The sequence below is a fragment of the Orcinus orca genome, chromosome 6 (assembly GCF_937001465.1).
Source record: "Orcinus orca chromosome 6, mOrcOrc1.1, whole genome shotgun sequence".
In the NCBI taxonomy this organism is placed as follows: domain Eukaryota; kingdom Metazoa; phylum Chordata; class Mammalia; order Artiodactyla; family Delphinidae; genus Orcinus; species Orcinus orca.
Window position 1 is genome coordinate 101,804,330 of NC_064564.1, and position 18,850 is coordinate 101,823,179.

Here is an 18,850-nt window from a genome sequence, read left to right on the forward strand (position 1 = left end):
CTGCGCCACCAGGGAAGCCCTAAAAGTGCCTTTTGAAACGATAAACTGTTAGTCTTGGAAGTGTTGAGCAGGAAGCTGTATCTTAAGTTATAAGGTTTTCCCAAACTTATACAGCTTTGTTCAAAACTGTTTTCCTCTCTCCCAGCCTGTAGTCTCCCTTTCCTTCTTCCCCTCCTGCTTGGCCATCATCCCTCCTTTCCTCTCCCTTCCAACATCCCTCCTTTGCTCAAATATATTGGTGGAATTTGGTGGCTTTGGTGGAATCCAGGCTCGACAATGAAAGGAAAACCAATGGCCAAATTTAAAAGTACTTGTGCTTTTATTAAACAAAAAAAATAATACAATCAGGTACTGTCCAGATGTGTTTTGGAAAGGAAGATCTGTTTAAAAATCCTTAGTTTACATCATCATCATCATTATTATATTAATAACATTAATCATATCCTTAAAATCGAAACAGTATTGCTTTTCTGAAATGTAAAAAAAGGGACGGCTTCAAGACACACATTGAATCACTGCTAACAAAAATAATGATAATTAATTATACAGCTTTGTGTAAAATATAGCTGGTTCTAAAACAAACTACCACTGTACAGCCTACCCCGCTCTCATTCCCGGAGCCACCCAAGAGAAGGAAAATCATTGTGATGCTGTCACTGGAAGACTTTTGCTGAATCAAACAACAAAATGGAAACCTGTTGGACACTGTGGTCTTTGGTGTGAAGGGAAGTCATCGCAGAGTGGGTGAGGCCAGCGCTGCCGCCGCCGGCCTGGGTGATCCATGGTCAACTTTAGCTCCTGCCAAATGCCCAGGTGTGGCTTAATGGTCAGACTGCTCGGTGCTTTGGTAACATTATTTTCGTTCTCTGGGCCCTACTCTTCTCTCCCCCAGTTGTCCCCAGAATTTATGCCCGTTTGCGCCTGCCTTCGAGGTTTCGGAAGTTGCTGGGTCTCAGCTTCATCTCAGCAAACTGGATTGAATACTCGTGGCCCTTCCAGTGGAACCAGTTAACACCCTGTGAAAAAGAGAAGACCTTCAGATTGGTTTCCACCAGGCAAGGTGTTCACCGACCATCGCTGTCTCGTTGACGGAACAAGACGAGTTCCGTTTCAACTAGACCGTTTGGTGGTTCCCAGCTGTCTCTTGCCGATCCGTTTGTTGATCTGTGTAGTGAAAACTTTCAGAGGGGCTGGCTGACTCAGACTCAGTTTTTTTACTTTAGGCAGAAGTCACCTGAGTTTGCATTGAGCTTTGATCTGCCATCTTGAAATACAGTGGTGGCTGATGAAACTTACCGTCATTAGGACTGGGTGCTGCAGGAATTCGGATCATGATTGGAGCTTACAGAATTGAGTAGCTATATGCAGGGGTGTCTACACTTCACAGGATTCCTATGGAGTGTTTTAATAGGGCTTCCTATGGAACGGCACAAAGAGCATATACATGGACACAAGTTTTGCAACCTGACATATAAGGTTAAATCTTAGTGCTCTTACTTGAGAGATATAAATGAACAAGTTATCAAAACATTCTGGGCCTCAGTTTCATTATTTTTTTCTTAAGGCCCAATAATGCTAACCTTGGCAGGATGCTGTGAAGATTAAATGGGTCAGTAAAGGAGCTGCCACAGTACTGGAAACATCATAGGTGCTCCGTAAATACTCTTCCCCAATCTCAAGAAGGGAGAGATATTCTCGGAATTTTGGCCAAAGATTTTCCTCAAGGAAAGACTATATTTGCTTCCGGGCCTCCTGGTTCGAGGTCTGACTCTTTAGCAAAGTCTACAGATGGTAGACTCTGCCCATGGAATCCCACAGACCCCTTGTCCTACTGGGCGTGGGGGGCGGCTTCAGAGAGTCCTCCTATAAGGCCTCCACCCTGCGCACTGACACCTCTTCTCTTTAAGCTTCATAGGGCTGGGAGGGAACATATCCACAGAGGAGATAATGGCTGGTGAAATGAGGGAAAATATCGATGTTTTGTTTGATTGTAATTTTTTGGCATTCACTGGTATTGAACAGTCTCTGTATCTGACAGGGGGATGGGATTTGAGAAGCGCTGACTCATTTTATGGGCAAATGTGTCTGTAATTACTCAACCTGGTCCTTGTGCTGCCTTCCTCTGCCCTCGTTCTCCCCTCTGATAGAGGTTCAGAGCTGGAAGCAAGCCCTCCTCGTACTATGGTGGAGACTGAAGGCAGAGAGGGAAAGTGACTTCACAGAGGCCACACAGAGCCAGAGCTGGGACTGAACTCCCATAATTGTTCTGTGGTCTTTAACGTCATCTCCTTCTTCCAAAATTGGATGGAAAAAGAAGTTTCCTTTTGGCATGTAGCTTTTTCTCCCCCTCCCAAAGGACTTTGTGTTACACTGGTGTTAGGGGACAAGGAGATAAAGGCAATACAGTAGCTCTCAGAGTGGATGTGTTATTGAGGCCACATGATAAGATGGAGAAAACACAGGACTGGTGTCCAGAGGTGTCCTTCAAGTCTTCCCTCCTCTGTAAAATAGGCATGAAAAGCCATGTCCTGGTCCCCTTACAGAGTAAAAGTGATGCACATGGGAGACGAGGCGAGAATGCTTTGAAAAGTGTCAGAAATTATGTCAAGGTAAGGTCTGCACTTAAGGTCACGACAAGCATTTGCTGGTAGTCAAGTCAACATAAACACATGTATCAAAATCATTAATAGCAGAGAGCAGCATGTAAAAACAAAAAAAACAAAAAAAACCCAACAACAAAAGTGTAAATAAGCAAGATGACGAGATGCTGCATCCCGCCCGGGACCACCCATCAGAACTCCTGGGGCTGTTTGGTGTGATTTGTACCTTTGCCTTTTTACAAAGGGATCCCAGGTTGCAGGCTGGGTAGGAGTTGCTGAGGCCCAGCCCAGGGTGATCAGTCTGGGTGAATACCCGTCCTTCCTCCCTGGAGCAGGGATGGCCGCTGAGAAGGACCATCATGGTTAAGCAGCTGGGCCCACTAGACTTTGCCCACTTTTCAGGCACCTGCTCGTGCAGGCAGGACTCAGTGTGAGATGGTGGTTGAATTTGGTTTTGCTCACTTATCTCCACAGGGAATCTAAAAAATCCTTTTCTATGATTGCAGAAATTGTGTCACAGCATCCTGTGTGGTGCAGGGAAATTTGGAGAGCTGGAAGGTTTGACTCTGCCTCCAGCTTTGATCTGTGACCTCAGGGAAGTCACCTTTTTCTGGAACTCGATCTTAGGAATCAGAAAAGGAAGGGACTTAAAATCTGTGGTCTTTGCTCTGAGATGTTCTTGGGGTGCTGGAGGTGCCTCTACGCCAGGGTGGGGAAGCAGCGCCCTGGGCCTGCATCACCCCTGGTTCACCTAGATGGCCTCTACTTTCATCTGTTTCCTTCTGGGGTTCAGACAAAGACTTAATTTGAGGAAAGCTGGCTACGCTTGGTGTCTCCCTGACCAGTGGTTCTCCTTGGGATCTTCGTGGGTTAAGACATGCTATCTCTGTGATCTCTCCTGGCCTGCGGTCTCATGGGGATCTCTCCCTCCTGGCCTGCTGGCCTCAGCCCTGCCCAGGGCCTCGCTGTCTGCTCACCTGACTGTGGTTATTGTCCCCGTATCTCCCCATCAGGTTGACGCGGTGGCAGTTCTTGTACCAGAAAGCCCCCTTGTAGGACAGGGCACAGTTGGTGATGGCCGAGTCTGTGTCCTTGTCAAAGGTGGAGAAGGATCTGCCGTTGTGGTAGGCCATGGAGTCACCTGGGAGAGAGAAAGCACAGACTGAGAGCCCAGCTGGAGCTCCCTGTGGGCTGTGAAGGGCAGCGCCAGGGTGACGACTGAAGGGCCCTGGGGTGGGCCAGCCTCAAACACTGGACCCCGAATTAGGATCCAGCGTGGGCCTGGATAGGACATGAGTGTCATCCCCGAGCCTCGTTTCTGATAGAAGCAGCATAAAGTGGTAGAAGGTAGAAGGTACAGGTGGCTTTGGAGGATCTAGCTCCAATCCCATCTCTTTCACTCTTAGCTGTGACCCTGCACAGGTCAAGCCTCTTGCTGAACCTCAGTTTTCCTATCTGTAGAATGGAACTAGCACATTGATTTGATCCACCTCAGAGGGCTGTTGGAGCAATGGATACGAAGGTGTACACTAAACAGGTAGTGTGGTGTGCAAACGGTCATGATTGTCGCTATATTTTTTTTTTTTTGCGGTACGCGGGCCTCTCACAGTTGTGGCCTCTCCCATTGCGGAGCACAGGCTCCGGACGTGCAGGCTCAGCGGCCATGGCTCACGGGCCCAGCCGCTCTGCGGCATGTGGGATCTTCCCGGACCGGGGCACGAACCCGTGTCCCCTGCATCAGCAGGAGGACTCTCAACCACTGCGCCACCAGGGAAGCCCGATTGTTGCTATTTTTATGATTGTGTTTGCATTCACTGTACGTAAAGGAACTCAGAGAGTAAGGTGGGAAATTTGTATTCAGTAATGGTGTGCTTTCCCCTCAAATGCAAGTATTCAGAGCCATACTTTAAAACAATTCTTTTCGTGCATTTATTTATTTATTGTCTATTTATTCATTAATTCACATTCACTCACTTATTCACTCACCCATCTAATATTTATCAAGTTCTAGTATGAGTTTAGTTTTCCACTCTGCCATGCTGGTTTTCCAGAGCTATCCTGAGACAGTCTATCTTGAGTCTCAGCCTACAGAGCCATACTTATAATCAAACCTTTCGGGTTTTAGATGTCACCGAATAGCTTGTATATCGTACAGTTATTTTTCAAAGTGTTTATGGGACCAGTTTTCCCTGATTCTTAGACAAAAAGCCCATGTATATATAGTGCTATATGGGAATCTAGTTTGCAATTGAATATATTGAATTTTAGGAGCATTTAAGTGCCATTTCTTTCTGTGTCCCCTCACTCCCAGCCCTGGTCAATGCAGTGCAGAAAGATTTCAAGACATCAAGGCATTCTATCCTGATATTTTGGAGCAAGTTGTCAGAGGGACTCGGGTGCCTTGGTAACTGATGAAGCTATCAAGAGCATGAGGATGGCAGCTAGATATTGATGAAACAAGATGCTTTCCTGTGGAGGGGCTGCTTGCCATCGATACGCACAGGAGGATGTAGCCCCAAGGGTTAGCTCAGTGCAGGGGCATAACATGGCTCATTTTCTGTTGGAAATACAGAAAGAGGTGGGTGGAGGCCACCTTCCCGCCCCTCGGTGCCTGTGCTTGCCCTGTAACAGTATCCTCCTTGCCTGAAGCCATCTCAACAAAAGACGTATTTATTGCCAGGTAATAAAATGTCAGAATTCTTTGAGGGATGCAAGAATGAAAACAGTTTTCACCCCTGCGTCTCTGTCTTCATTTCCACCAGACTGATCTCTAAAGAGCTCTGTCTTTCATTAGGTTGAGCCTGGCTTTTGGCAAATCTTGCGTGGAGGCTTTTCCCATTATGGATGCATTCTTTCAGGGCTGAGAGGTTGGGAATGTGCTACAGCATCTGTCTCTTCTGTTTCAATAAACGTAACTGAAAACCACCCCAAAGTGGGCAAGGGGTGACATGGCGTGGTCACGGTCTTACACCTGATCCCCCTTGTTACCAAGAATACTCGTCAGCAGCCAGGCTTGTACCGTGGGCCCACCGTCCACAGGCTCTTACAGCTGTTCTCTGAGCCTCAGTTTCCTCATCTGTATAATAGCAATATCACCTGGAGATATATATATATATAATTTTTTTTTTTTTGGTGAGACCTAAAAGAGGGTAATGATATGAAGTATCTGCAAAAGAAGCTGCTACCTGGTGGGCCTGAATGCATATCGTTTCCTTATTTGTTTCTCCTATGATGTGGTGTCAGAAAACCACACAAAGGCCATTTCAAGGCAAAGAAACCTTCAAAACCCAAACCAGGTTATGTGCCAGTCAAGGAGTGAAGGACTGCTGGAGAGGTGGTGAGCTCCTGGTCATGGGGGTGTGCAGGCCGAGGCTGGATGGCCACGTGGCAGGAATGTCTTAGAAGAGATTCCTCCAGCTGGGTGATGGAGTGGACTGTCTGCTACTCAAAGTACAGGCCACAGACCAGCAAAGCCACCAACAGTGGCATCATGTGGGAACTCAGCAGAAATGCAGCATCCTGATTTCACCCTGGACATACTGTGTCAGCACACTAACAGGCTCCCCCAGTGGGTCATATGTGTGTCACAAATTGAGAAGCACAGCAGTAGATGAGTATTAAGGCTCCCAAGAGACTGCTTTTTTCTCAGTCTAAAACAGATCTCTAAACATGGCTAAGAAAAAGACATATTTTGAGTGACAATAGCTACAAGTCCGTCCTGATTGTCCTAATTCCCAACCTACTCTATGTTTTGGTGACCAGAATATCTACCCAACCTTGTTCAACTGTAGTTCTGCTGGTTGGCACCTAGTAGGGATTCAATTATTTGTCGATAAACAGATGGACCCATGAAGGAAGGAATGAGGAGTGGAGGAGCTGGCTGAAAACCCGAGAAGCTTTTGCGGTTCCCTGGGCTCTGAGGATGTCTGTCCATACCTGCTGTCCCGCTGTACCCCTCCACCTTCAGCCGGTAGCGAGTCCGGGCGTCTCCCACGCTGAACTTGTCGTAGACGGCGTAGGCTGACTGCCCGTGGTCCCGCAGGTCTACCCGGAGCTCGTACTGCCCTTGGGCTGTGATTTTGTTCAGGGTGTCCAGCCCTGTGGACGACAGGCAAGGGGTTGCCTAAGAAGCGCAGTGACCGAGGCCCTCATTCCTACGCACCCCGTAAGAGCAGCGGCCGTGTGTGCTCGAAAGAGGTTTGCGTCGCGCCTGGGCTTGCAGCTTGGTTTGCTCTTTGCTGCTGCGACACCAGGTGAGATATATACGGTTTCTGGGCCTCAGCTAAAATTGTGTTGACATCTTTGCCCTGCCAACCGCCTAACGTATTATGAAGATAAAGGAGATAAGGTGGAGCGCGCACCTTTTAAACTCTACAGCTCCTTACAAGTGAAAGGCGATGGAGGACAGGGACGGACATTCCCTGGCCTGGGTGCTGGAACGTAGGACGGCGCCCTGTGCCGGTCGCTTGTGGCAATGTGGGCTGCATGGATGGATGGATGGGTGATGGCATTGTCGTGTTGGCTTGGGAGAGTTCACACTGCAGCTCAGCTCTTGATTGGCTAGATATGGCCAGCAGCGTAACCTCTCTGAGGCTCTGTTTTCCCAGGTGCGTGCAAGATAGGAATTTTGTACCTTGTGGGGTGCTATGAGACTTAGAGGTTGTGGCCCTGAGGGACTTAGCATAGGATGGAAGCAGTGAAGGACATCAGTGAGGATAATTCTCTAAATGGCCCAGTGATTGACTTGAGGCTAGGCTAGGCCTGGCTAGTGGCTCTCCTTTGGCTGGATTTTTATTTTTAATGACCCAGAGAATTTAAAGTCTTTCCATAGAGAATTTGACACCCTGTGTCGCCCACCAGAGCTATTGTTTCCTCGTAACCCATTTCCTCTCCCACAGTTCGCTGTGGGTTAGGACAGATGACGAGGAGGACAGAAATGGACATTTGGGACACAAACACGCAGGCTGTATTACCAAGCCAGAATTCTTCTTTTAGGTCCCCAAATCCAGCAGTGTAGGCCTTCCAGTTTCGATAGAAATCTTCACGTCCATTTTTGCGTCTCAGGAACACCTATAAACATAACCAATGAATCTGGGTGCGCTTAAGCTATGGAAGGAAAGAGAAGACCTCTTTCTGAGAGGAAGAAACATCCACTGTAGGAAAAGCACCCGTCCCCACCTCTGTCCTCACTAGTTCGCCACGTGACTCAGTGCACGTCGCCTCCCCTCTCTGAGTCTCAGTGTTCTCACCCGAAACATACAGATTAGTAAGACCACCACCCAGCTTTGGGTGACTGTGATGTGCCAGTGTAGGTTCGTCACGTGTAACACACGAACCCCTCTGGTGTGGGCTGCTGACAGTGGAGGAGGCCGTGCCTGTGGGGGCAGGAGGCACACGGGACCTCAGCGAACCTTCTGCTCCACTTTGCTGCCCATCTAAAACTGCTCTAAGAAAGAAAGTTTAATAATTAAAAAGAATACTACCCAGCTCATATGGCAACGGGATGGAAATAATTCATGTAAAACCCTTCGCACAGTGCCTGGTAGATGGCCAACGTTAAGTCATAAACGTAAGGGGCTCGATGACCACTGCCATTTATAGATCACAGAGTTTTTTGAGGATCAAATGAGATAAATGACGGGGAAACAGGGGAGCTGGTTTTTAGGCTCAGCTGCTTTCCCATTACTTTGAGAGAGAATCCCTGAGTGTCTCCATGTGACAGGCGCTGTCCTGGAGAGCTCCTGCACATTAGCGTCGGAGGGCACGGGGAGGACCGCGGCCTCTCCTCTGCCCCCATCCCCCTGCCGGAGAGCTCTGGAGTCTGTCTCCATGATACTCACGATCCATCCACCCCCGTCAGAGGTCATGTCACAGAAGACTTCCTGCTTTTGGGTCTTGTCGTTGTTCAGATAAACGGTGTAGACGCCAGAGGTCGTGTCTCCATTCAGCATGGCTTGGGAGCAGTCCCTGGGGAATGGGTACAGGACTCCAGCTGCGGGATGAGAAGAAAGAGTGGCTCTCTCAGAGCGGGACTGGGGCAGGGGCTTTCAGGTCGCAGCTCGAGTGCTCACTGACTAGACGCCTCTGGGCAAGCAGCCCCACCTCTCTGAGGCTCTATTCTCTCACGCGCAAGATGGGGATTAAAGCTATTTTGCGGGGGGTGCGGTGAGGCTTAGAGGTTACGGATAAAAGGGACCCAGTTCAGTCTCTTATACTGATGGAAGCCACCAGTGATATCAGTGGGAGGAGAGCTGAACCGCTGTGAGGGCCATGTGTCAGGTAGCACCCAATGAACACCCAGGTGCTGGCCAGGATGGCTGGGTCTCTAGCACCCGGCTGGTGGCTCACTGTGGGTGAGGACCCTCTGCCAGGCTGGATGCATCTCAGGCTCTTCAGAGGATCCTGAAGCCAAAGACAAGGGTTCTAAGCCCTGAACTTGCCCCTGCCTTGCCTTCTGAGCCCGGGGACCTGAGAGGGCTAACACAAGCATGCCTGGGGAACTTCCACGTGTATAATGTGGTGCAAAAATTAAAAACCCGAAAGCAGTGAGTGATCTTGGGGCTGTGCTTAGCAGGTGGGCTTGAGAACGGACGGCAGTAGCAGCTCTTTGTTCTGGTCCGACCTCCTCACTGTACTTTGCCTTCACCTGAGGTGGTTTCGTTAGCAGTTTTCTTGTCTGTTTCACAGCCCTAGTCTGGGAGCATCTTTAGGGCACACTCGTATTTTTTGTGCTCCTAACACGTGCCGTGAGATCTGGCAAAGAGGTGCTTTTGCCCCTTCCCTTCCCTCAGCAGGTGTGTGTAGAGTGACTAGAGTGAAGTGCGAAGGGCGGGAGACAGCGCCGGGATACACTCCATTTACCCAGGTTCAGGGCTCTGCAAAGACCCCCTCCTCCCTTCCTCAGAGAAGCATGCTTCCTCTTCACCAATGGAGCGCTTGCCCATTTGCCACCTGCAGAGGAGACCTAGTGGCCGGGTGTGGAGGTGGTTCCCTGGTCCTGGGACACCTGAACCCAGATCTGACTCCAACTCATGGTGTAACCCTGAGCAGGTCATTTAGTCTCTGGGAGCCTCTGTTTTCCCACCAGAAAACTGGGCATGATTATCCTGGCCCAACGTACCAGCTTCGTGGGAGGACTGTTGGTGATTCTGAATATGAACAGGCTTTGTAAATGCCTGAAGGAGAACACTGAGCTTATAATGAGCCTTGACAATGGCTACCCACTGGGCTGGGAGTTCAAATACAATACAGAGATTCTCACACGGTCCTTATGAAGAAGGGATAGTTATTAACCCCATTATACAGATGAAGAAACTGAGGCTCGTAGAATGGCAGTAACTTTCCTCAGTCACGCAGAGCAAATGGTGGAGCTGGGGAATGAATCCAGCTGTTCTCACTGCTGGCCCTCCTTCCCTTTCACCACGAGGCCTGTAACCTCCTGCATCCACATTGCTCTAGCTTTTCCGGTAATAGCGGGGAATTGATTCTTTTCAGAAATTTGATGGAAACATTTAAAGTAGCAGTTAGAGGAGAAGTGGAGGGTTGGTTCAGTCTCCTCCGGAGCCCCTTACTTGTGGTGAAGGTGGTCTTGATGATCTTGCTTCTCAGGGGCCCATTCAGTGCCTGGATCTTGGCCATGTAGTGGGTGGATGGGCTCAGCTCTGCCAGGCTATAAGAGGTGGTGTCTGGATCCACAACAACCTCCTAAGGGCAGAAGAAAAATATAATAGCTTTTGGCCACATAAATCCTCAGAGTACAGATGATGCATTCACTTATTCACCCATCCGTTAATTTCTTCATTCAGCAAGAATCCGCTGAGTCCCACTCTGTGCCAGGCTCCATGCTCACTTCAGGGCTTCAGACATGGGGAGAGCGCAGCATGAGCAAAGCTCCTGGGGCCAGAAGGGGCAGAGCAAATTCAAGTAATATGAGGAGGCAGCGACCTACCTCAGCCACACTTCAGTTAGGGAAGCCGTGGAAGAGGTGGGCGAAGACCAGATTACAAAGGGCCTTAAGTGCCAAGCTATGGAATTTGAAGTTTATCATGATAAGGAATGGAGGTTCCTGAAAGGTTTTTGAAAAAGGGAATACCATGATCTCAGCTTCATCTGGTAGGAAGATGAATCACACAAAGGGCAAAGGTTTAGACTTTGAGACCAGTTAAGTCAGTGGTCCCTAATATGGCTCTTTTTCACAGATCTCTGGGAAGCTTTAAAATAAAACAGTGCCTGGGCTTCGTCCTAGAACGACTGGATCATAAGAGCCAGAAGTGGAGCCTGACCAGGTGTATATTTAAGAAGCTCCCTGGATGATTCTGACGCATAGTCACTCAGGGGGTCTCTTGAGTCAGGAGATGATTACAACTGCCCAGGAGGCACGGCATGACGACAGCGCAGGCTGACCCAGCATGTCTCTTTTCTAGAACAGAGATGTCCAGGACAGGCAGGTGTGTACAGCTGCTGTAGACCTACGCTAACTACACCTGCTGTTTGTGACTGGTCACTGTGCTGCTGTCCGGACGAGGGGGATCGGTTTCAGTTCTGCAGGAGATCCTCTTGCTTTTCAAATCCTCTTTTTACCTTCCAGTGCCTGTAAAGCCACCTTTTTAGCAGATGACCTTGGTGTCAGGGATGGGAATGCAACCTGCAGTCCTAGTAAAGCAAACACAGCCCACTGGGTTTAGGCAGTAACGGATCAGTGTGGAGGCCCCTGGAAGGTTGTTCGGCATCCTCACAACCGGGAAAGTGAAGTTATCCTGGTTTTTCCAGTGCGGCAGGGTTTGGGGGGTGGGTGTTGGAGGTGTGAGTAGTTTCAAAGAAGCGAAAAGACTTGCACTCACTCCATACTTTGTTGGTGGCAGAGGATGGTCTTGCATCCTGTCTCCTAACATGCTGTCCAGGACTCTTGCCTCCTCTACCAGGTTGACTTTCTTGAGTGAAACAGATTAAGCTGGGGACTGGTCATGCAGGGAAGTAAACCCGGGTGAGTGCCTATTTGATACCAGTGACCCAGTGACCTTTGTGTGGCCCCCAGGTCTAGTCCTTGGGGAAGAATCAGGTACAAAGCTGGGTTCCTTGAATTACTTGGGGATAAAATTACCTATCAGCTTTCTAAGCTGCTGTTCAAAGTTATTTTCTAGGCAATCAGGGTAGATCGAAATGAGACTCATGACTTCAGGTAAACAGTGGATCCTAGGATGGCTGACCAGGAAGGGCCCTTAGAGACTGGGGTGTTCAGTGCACTCATTTTACAGATGTGAACACTGACACCCAGAGAAGGCGAGGGACTTGCCTCTGTTCACACAGTGAGTTAGTTCACTGTTACAGCGACTCCAAGAAGGACCGTAATGGTAACTAGAGATGTGTGTCCACTCCTGGTTAAACGTGGCATATTGAACAAGACAGTTTATCTCTACTTGCTTCTGATACCCACTAAAATGAAAGTAAAGGAGATATAAAGTATAAATTCACAAGGATGAGGGAAATGGCAGAGGAGACAGGTACTTGATGTCACCAGAATCTTGATCAGTGGAAAGTGTGGAGTGGTGGAGTGACAGCTGAAGTGACAGAATGGAGAAAGCCAGGAGCTAACTAACTAGTGGGTGCAGCCACAATGCTGCAGAGCCCGGCAAGTTCAGGAATGAAATGTATGCGAAAGCAGAGATGCTTTGAAGGCCAGTGTGGGGCATGGCTGAACAAAGGTTTGTTTAAAACTTTGTATAATAAACAGATCCCCAGCTCTCTCCATCCCCCAACAGTCTGGGTGACTGTCCTTCCCAGCCCAGATGAAAGGCTGAGGTTTCCTCCCTGGAGAGGCTGAGCCAGAGGGGAGACTCTGGATTCAAATCCATCAGGCCCAGCTGCAAGGGAGGCTCGGGTGCTGCGCTGGAAACAGGAGAAGTGAAGGTGAAGGTGTGTACACAGTGGGAGCCCAGGCTCCTTCTCCAGCAAGGCTCCTGGCAGCCTGCTTCGAAGGAGGTAGAGGATCCTCCAAGGAGACTGATGAGCTCGAGAGAAATAGTTTACAGTCCTGATGCTTGGGAGTCCCCCAAGAAAACTGCTGGGTATTTGCCCAATCGCTCTACAGCGAGCCCCATAGTTGGCAAGACCTGTCTGTGCAATTAGACCTCCCAATCGGCTATTTCATTCTTGGCTCCAGTACAAAAAGACCAACAGGCATTAGGTGGAAGTCTCCAACATGAAAGATGGAGACCCAAACCAAACCAAACGGCAGCAAACCAGAAAAGAGACCTTGGAGGAAACACTGTGTAGGCTGTGGAAGAAAAATGCCAAGAACATATATTCTTAGAGATAAAGAGAAGAAGATAACAGGAAATGCAAACGATATGCTAGCAAAAGATCAATGTGCAGAAAAGAAGTAAAAGATCTTGGAAGTGTACAGGATGGTGGCCAAAATTAAAAAGTCAAAAACAACTTTAGAAGGTAAAGGTTAGAAAATTTCTTTCGCTTGTGTGATGGTCTAACGTTATTTCAAATTAAAAAGTAGAAGAAAAAAAAATCATGGGTAGGGAATATAAATAAAAATTGCTGTAAACAGTTGATGTCATAAGAACATGGTGATATATATTTCATTATATAATGGAATGATGCCGTCTGTGAGATAAATGGCAAAGATGCAGAAGAAGCTTTTGGCCTTTGCTCAATAAAACATTTAAGGACAAAGAGTCCAGCTCCTAAAACGTCCTCAAGTCTTGTGAGCAGTGGTTCTTGACCCTGGCTGGCTGTCAAAACTGGAGTCTGGTTAAAATGAGACAGGGAGGCTGCAGCTTATGATTCAGAAGGTCTGGCATGGTGTCCAGTTCCTACTAATTTTTTTCCAGCTCCCCAGTTGCACTGGGAGAGGAGAAACAGCATGCAGATAATTCTTCCCTCCTTTGAGGATCCCGTAAATGTTTCGACCAGCAGTGGGGAGTTTTTTATATACTTCAAGATACCTTGGTTGTACCGTCCACAGATTCATACACCAACAGGTAACCAGTGACAGATGCCCGGGGAGGTCTCCAGGTGAGAACGGCAGTTTCCGACTGAACCTCAGTAGCAGTGAAGTCTCTTGGAGAATCGAGGTCTGGAGAAGATAAGAATTTAATATCAGATAAGTCAGCAGGTGTAGGACAAAGTCCCCAGCTGGGTATCAGGAGGCCTGGGTTCACGTCCTTTCCCTACCATTGACTTATATGACCTTGGGCAAAACCTTCCCCATCTCTAAATGAAGAGGTTGAGCCAGGTGACCTCCAAAGGCGTCCATTCTCTGTGGTTCATCTCATCCCAAGGGCCACGTCTTCCTGAGCCCAACGGGATATTGACTGGCTTTAGTTGGATTTGGGAAGAAAGACGCAGCCACGAACGTAATCAGAAGCCCCCTTGTTTCTGAAGAAGAGGACAGCTGGGTGCCGGTAGTGGGCTTGCCCCTACTCGGAGGACGTGGCCTCTGTTTCTCTGCTTCCCGCAGTTTGTAAAAAGATCTCAGTGTATAAAAGCCCAGTGGGCATCTAGGAAAACTTGCCTTTAAAATCTTTCTCTTCAAAATATTTCCCTGCCTAGGCCATGGATCATTAAATACTGGGTTTAGGGTCAGCGGGGACTGGTTTTCCACTTCTAAAGCCTCTGAAAATCATGTCCTAGTCCATGGGGAGAGCAAGGTCATTTCAGTGCAAAAGGAAATGGTGTGTTTCTCAAGGTCTTGACGGAGTGGCACCGGTGACTTTAGCCGATGCTGACGTCATCACATTACAGGGAGCTGACTGGGGAAATAAGAGTTGGAGAGGGATACTGTTAAAGATAGAGGCTGTGGGTGGGCATCGTCCAGCTCTCGATGTCTTTGTACCTGTCATGAACTTGGTGGTGATAGTTGAGCTCTTTTGGGGCCCCTTCTCTGCAAAGATCCTCAGCGTGTATTCCGTGGCAGGCTCGAGGTTGGTCAGCGCATACTCCACCGTGTTCCCGGACACCTTGCGGGTAATTTCTGGCTCTAAACAGGAAATATACACACCGTGGCAGTTACCAGTCCGCTGTCTGGGCCATCAGCGGACTTGGCCAAGAGCACACACACCTTCTAACATAGAAACTTTCAGTGACCCTACAGAAAAGCAGGTTTGTTTTCTGAGATGACTCACACTCCTGTCTCTCTCTCTTGAGCGATCACTTCATATACAAAGGATTTATCGTATGGTACTGGAGTTTTCCAGGCACCAAGTCAGAAGGAAGGGGCTCTGGGGGTCAGGAGACTTTTGCACATGGTGCCACTGGGACAGTGTTGCAGCTGAGGCACAGGACCCAGTTACAGGAGAGCTGCAGGTAACATCTCTAAGACTTGGGCTACTCAAATTTAATTTGTCCCATTGCTTGCCCTCCCCTTTTTTTTCCACTTACTCTCATGTCCTTTTATTTGCCAAATGTCAAATCATTAGGCTGGGGGATCACAAAAATCAGGTGGCGTAGACACACCAGAGCCTGATTACTGGCTCTCAAGTCCCACTGGGTCAGGACCAACAGTGGACCCCAAACCATGGTGCCCAGGGTATATGTGCTTACTTCTTAATCACAGGTGACCAGCTATCCTGACTGGCCAAGGACTAAGAAGTTTCCCAGGGCATGGGACTTTTAAGGCTAAAACTGGGAAGGTCCAGGGCAGAGTGGAATGAGCTGGTCACTCTGTTCATCAGTCATGAGCCCACACCCCCAGCCTCACACACACGTCTGGACTCTAGGGAATTTCTACACTTGCATCCACAATTTCCATGATTCCCACGAACTATACTCTGATTTATTTTAGGTGAGCAACATCATCTCCCCTGACTTGGAAGAGTTTGCTCACAGGGAATATTTAAAAATAGAGAAGTAGAAAGAATAAACCCAAGCATCCCCCAGCCCCGCCCCATCTTTGCTCTGTCCTCGCAAGGAGCTCTCGTAAGTGGTTGCCGGGGCTGAGTTAAGATTTTCAGAGGCCCCAGCACAGCTTATGGTGCCCTCTCGTATTGTTACTGAAAGTAGAACAATACTGAACCATAAAATATGAAACTCACATATACTTTGAGATTAAAATAACAACATATTTTTTCTAGTCTAGCTCATGACAAAAGTATGGATTTGTTCATTGAAAAGGAATCTTTCCTTCTCTCTTATTTGTATTTAATTTTACCTTCTGGTAGCCTTGATTTGCTGGTGCCCCAAACAAGTGTTTAATCTCCAACTGAGTGAATTAGCACAGATGGTTGCAAAGACAAGGAAAAATAATTTCTGATTTCTCAATCAGGTCTGCTCTAATGGGCCTTGTCTGTGGCATCCAAGAAGCCTGGGCTCCCCAGAGCTACCTGAAATAGTCTGTTTAAGATTTCAGATTCTGGACTCCTTCTTTATAAGAGGTGAGAGCTGCTGCCTGGAGAGGGTGACTCACTCTGACGGCAGAGAAACTAGCAGGAGAGGAGGAAGAGGCTGGAGATGCACCCTCTGCTTTTCCTTAAATGGCCTGCTGGCCTCCCGTGATACAACCATGGTTCTGATGCTCGTTCACTTGACAACAAGCAGGGGATATGGGTAGGACCTCTCTTGCCACCGCCTGAACCGGTGCCTCCACAGCCACCCACCCAGCCCCAGTCCCAGCCCATGAGTCTGTTCTGAGGGGGCAAGTCGAGAGCCACAGGGACGTTGCTGGACTCTCCAGTCTACCCATGCATTTTTGCTACCATGCACCAAGTGTGGCACAAGGAAGGGAGAACGGGAAGAGTTTACAGCAGGACAGACACTCCTCAGGGTGGGGAGGGTCTTGGACACGACCTTACCTCTCTCCCCTGTGTAGGAGATGACATAATTGTCCACAGGGGCGATGGCCGGCTGCCACGTGGCCAAGGCTTCTGAGTCGGTGATGTTGGCTGTCACCAGGCCAGATGGGCCATCCAGAGCTGCAAGGAAAGATGGTGATGTGTTGAAGGGATGGGCAGTCATGGGGTAAGACATCAGACCACAGCTGCTCTGCTGTCTACACTGCCCCTGGACTCCAGTACGGGTCCGCGGCCTGTTAGGACCCGAGCTGCCCAGCAGGAGGCGAGTGGTGGGCGAGCGAGCGAAGCTTCATCTGCCGCTGCCCATCGCTCCCCATCGCTTGCATCACCGCCTGAACCATTCCCACCGCCATCCATGGAAAAACTGTCTTCCACGAAACCCGTCCCTGGTGCCCAAAATGTTGGGGACCACTGAACTAGAGGATGTGTGTGAACTGTGTTAGGGGCAGCACTCAATAATTGCAGTTGTTATTAACATGACTATTAAGCTATTTGGAGTTTTCAATATGATTTCCAAATGACTTGTACTGAGGAAAGATGGATAGTCCTAGAGCCTTGGCCCTTTTAATTCACCACTGCTACAACCCAACATCCCCTTTCTTAGAAACCAACCTAAATATGACTGGTTCCCGCTTTTGTTCACATTTATAACTCAATTCTCCAGGATGACAGCCCTGGGAGGATGGGGGGTGCGGCAGCCACCATCAGCTCATTTTACAGATGAGGTGTCTGGGCCCCAAGAGATGAAGTGACTGGCCTGAGAGTCAGGAGGTGGTAGAGTGATTTGGGACCCTCCCCGTCCACTCTGAGGTCCTTCCTGTCTCATCTTTCACATACAGAATCTCCTTTAACGGATGAGGACAACGTGGCCTCCGGAGGAAACAGATCCAGACTTTGCAACCAGTTGCCATGGAGAACCCGTGAATGAAAGATTTCTAGGGGGGAAATGAGGGTCTGTGTGGCAGAGTGTGCAGAACTCTGGGTTCAGTCAGGAGGTTTTAACTGCATATTAGCAACCCTTTTAAGACTATTAGGATATTTTTAAACTTTCCTGTGAGGCCCATTCTTTAAATCCTTTAACGGATTAGGCTGGATAATTGCTCATATATCAAAGGATAAATTGTTTAGGAACATGGCTGCCTGAAGAGAAATTTTCCACTTCATTCTCCTTCAATGCAATTCATTATTTTTGCCTCCTTACAGTGTGTTGTACAAATCAGGTTATAACGGGAAAGTCATCCTTTATTTTAGAAGAATACAGAGTTTGTAGTCAGACTGACCTAAGTTCAAATTTGCTTTCAGCATTTACTAGTTATATGGACTTGCCCAAGGCATTTAATCTCCCCAGGTCTCAGTTGTTTCGTCTGTAAAATGGGAAGGATAATAGCTATAGGGTTGACACGTGAAGGGTTTAGTAACAGGGCCTGAAATACAGTAGCTGCCGGATCCAGAGTAGTTACTTTAGAGTGTCTGCGTGAAGCACCTGCTTGGAGGGTTCCTCACACTGGTCCTGGCACTATCGGGGCAGGGAAGGAAGTGGATTGATGTGGACAGTCATGTTTTATATTTGCAGACGCTTTACTTATACAGTTCCACGTGATTCTTACAGCTTCCTGCAAAGGAAGCAGAACTGCACCCATTTTACAGAGTAGGGAACTAGACCCTCGAGAAATTAACTGACAGCTCATGTATCTAGAAGCGGCAGGACGTGGGATTTCCACCAGGTCAGCATGACTCCCCAGCTTGTGCTATTTTTCCCCACAATACCCTGGGAAACGGTGGCCCAGGGAGGTTAAGGATGCAGCTCAGAAGAGGCTACAGACGGACCAGAAATGAGACCGCTGGTGCGCCAAATCCAGCCCACTTTCCCCGAGAATTTCCTAAAAAAAACACTTTTTTTCTAGCTTCTGAATCATGAGAAATAATGCTGAAGGTGAGAAAAATACCTGTGGTGAGCATCCCCGAGACAGGCGTGCTTTCTTCAAAGCCCTTCAGGGCGGTGACGCTGACGAGGTACTCCACTCCAGGTAACAGTCTCTGCAGCCTGGTCTGAGTCTTGGTCCCAGCCACAGTTACCACTGAGGGTGTACCTGGAACACAGTAAAAGCAAGACGGGGAAAGGTGAACCTCACTGAAACTTATTCACGGTTGTCTCAAGAATGGGTGTATCCGATTTGGCAGTGAAACTATATCCAACACACTTTTCTTGACTTCTCAGTTGCTCCTACCCTCTGGCATAAGAGAAGAGGTTTTTACTTTTTGTATAATGTTTTTTCCATCCATGAAGATGCCAAAAACTGGGCCAGGGGAGGAAAAACCGTGAGGTCACAATGTGCTAAAAATGGCAAGTTTCCATTCAGTAGAGAGCTGGCCATGTTGCACAAATTTTATTTACCTATTTTTCCCACAAAGAATATGGGAAGCTTGCTATATATAGCAAGTATAGCAAGT

The 18,850-nt window shown here is 48.4% G+C and overlaps 1 protein-coding gene across 5 annotated transcripts in view; it reads right to left on the reverse strand.

The window, feature by feature from the left end:
* Positions 1 to 296: 296 nt before the first annotated feature.
* Positions 297 to 18,850, reverse strand: part of TNC (tenascin C) — a 93,814-nt gene continuing 75,260 nt past the window's right edge. For all 5 annotated transcript variants that reach the window (XM_004269293.4, XM_033427348.2, XM_033427358.2 and 2 more), the window contains 10 exons: positions 18,346 to 18,489; positions 16,400 to 16,519; positions 14,446 to 14,589; positions 13,556 to 13,686; positions 10,172 to 10,304; positions 8,441 to 8,592; positions 7,574 to 7,670; positions 6,537 to 6,698; positions 3,578 to 3,741; positions 297 to 1,016 (listed from right to left, as the gene is read on the reverse strand). In XM_004269293.4, coding sequence (XP_004269341.1) covers positions 906 to 1,016; positions 3,578 to 3,741; positions 6,537 to 6,698; positions 7,574 to 7,670; positions 8,441 to 8,592; positions 10,172 to 10,304; positions 13,556 to 13,686; positions 14,446 to 14,589; positions 16,400 to 16,519; positions 18,346 to 18,489 — 1,358 coding nt within the window. In that variant the 3' untranslated portion in view covers positions 297 to 905. The remainder of the gene's footprint in view (positions 1,017 to 3,577; positions 3,742 to 6,536; positions 6,699 to 7,573; positions 7,671 to 8,440; positions 8,593 to 10,171; positions 10,305 to 13,555; positions 13,687 to 14,445; positions 14,590 to 16,399; positions 16,520 to 18,345; positions 18,490 to 18,850) is intronic.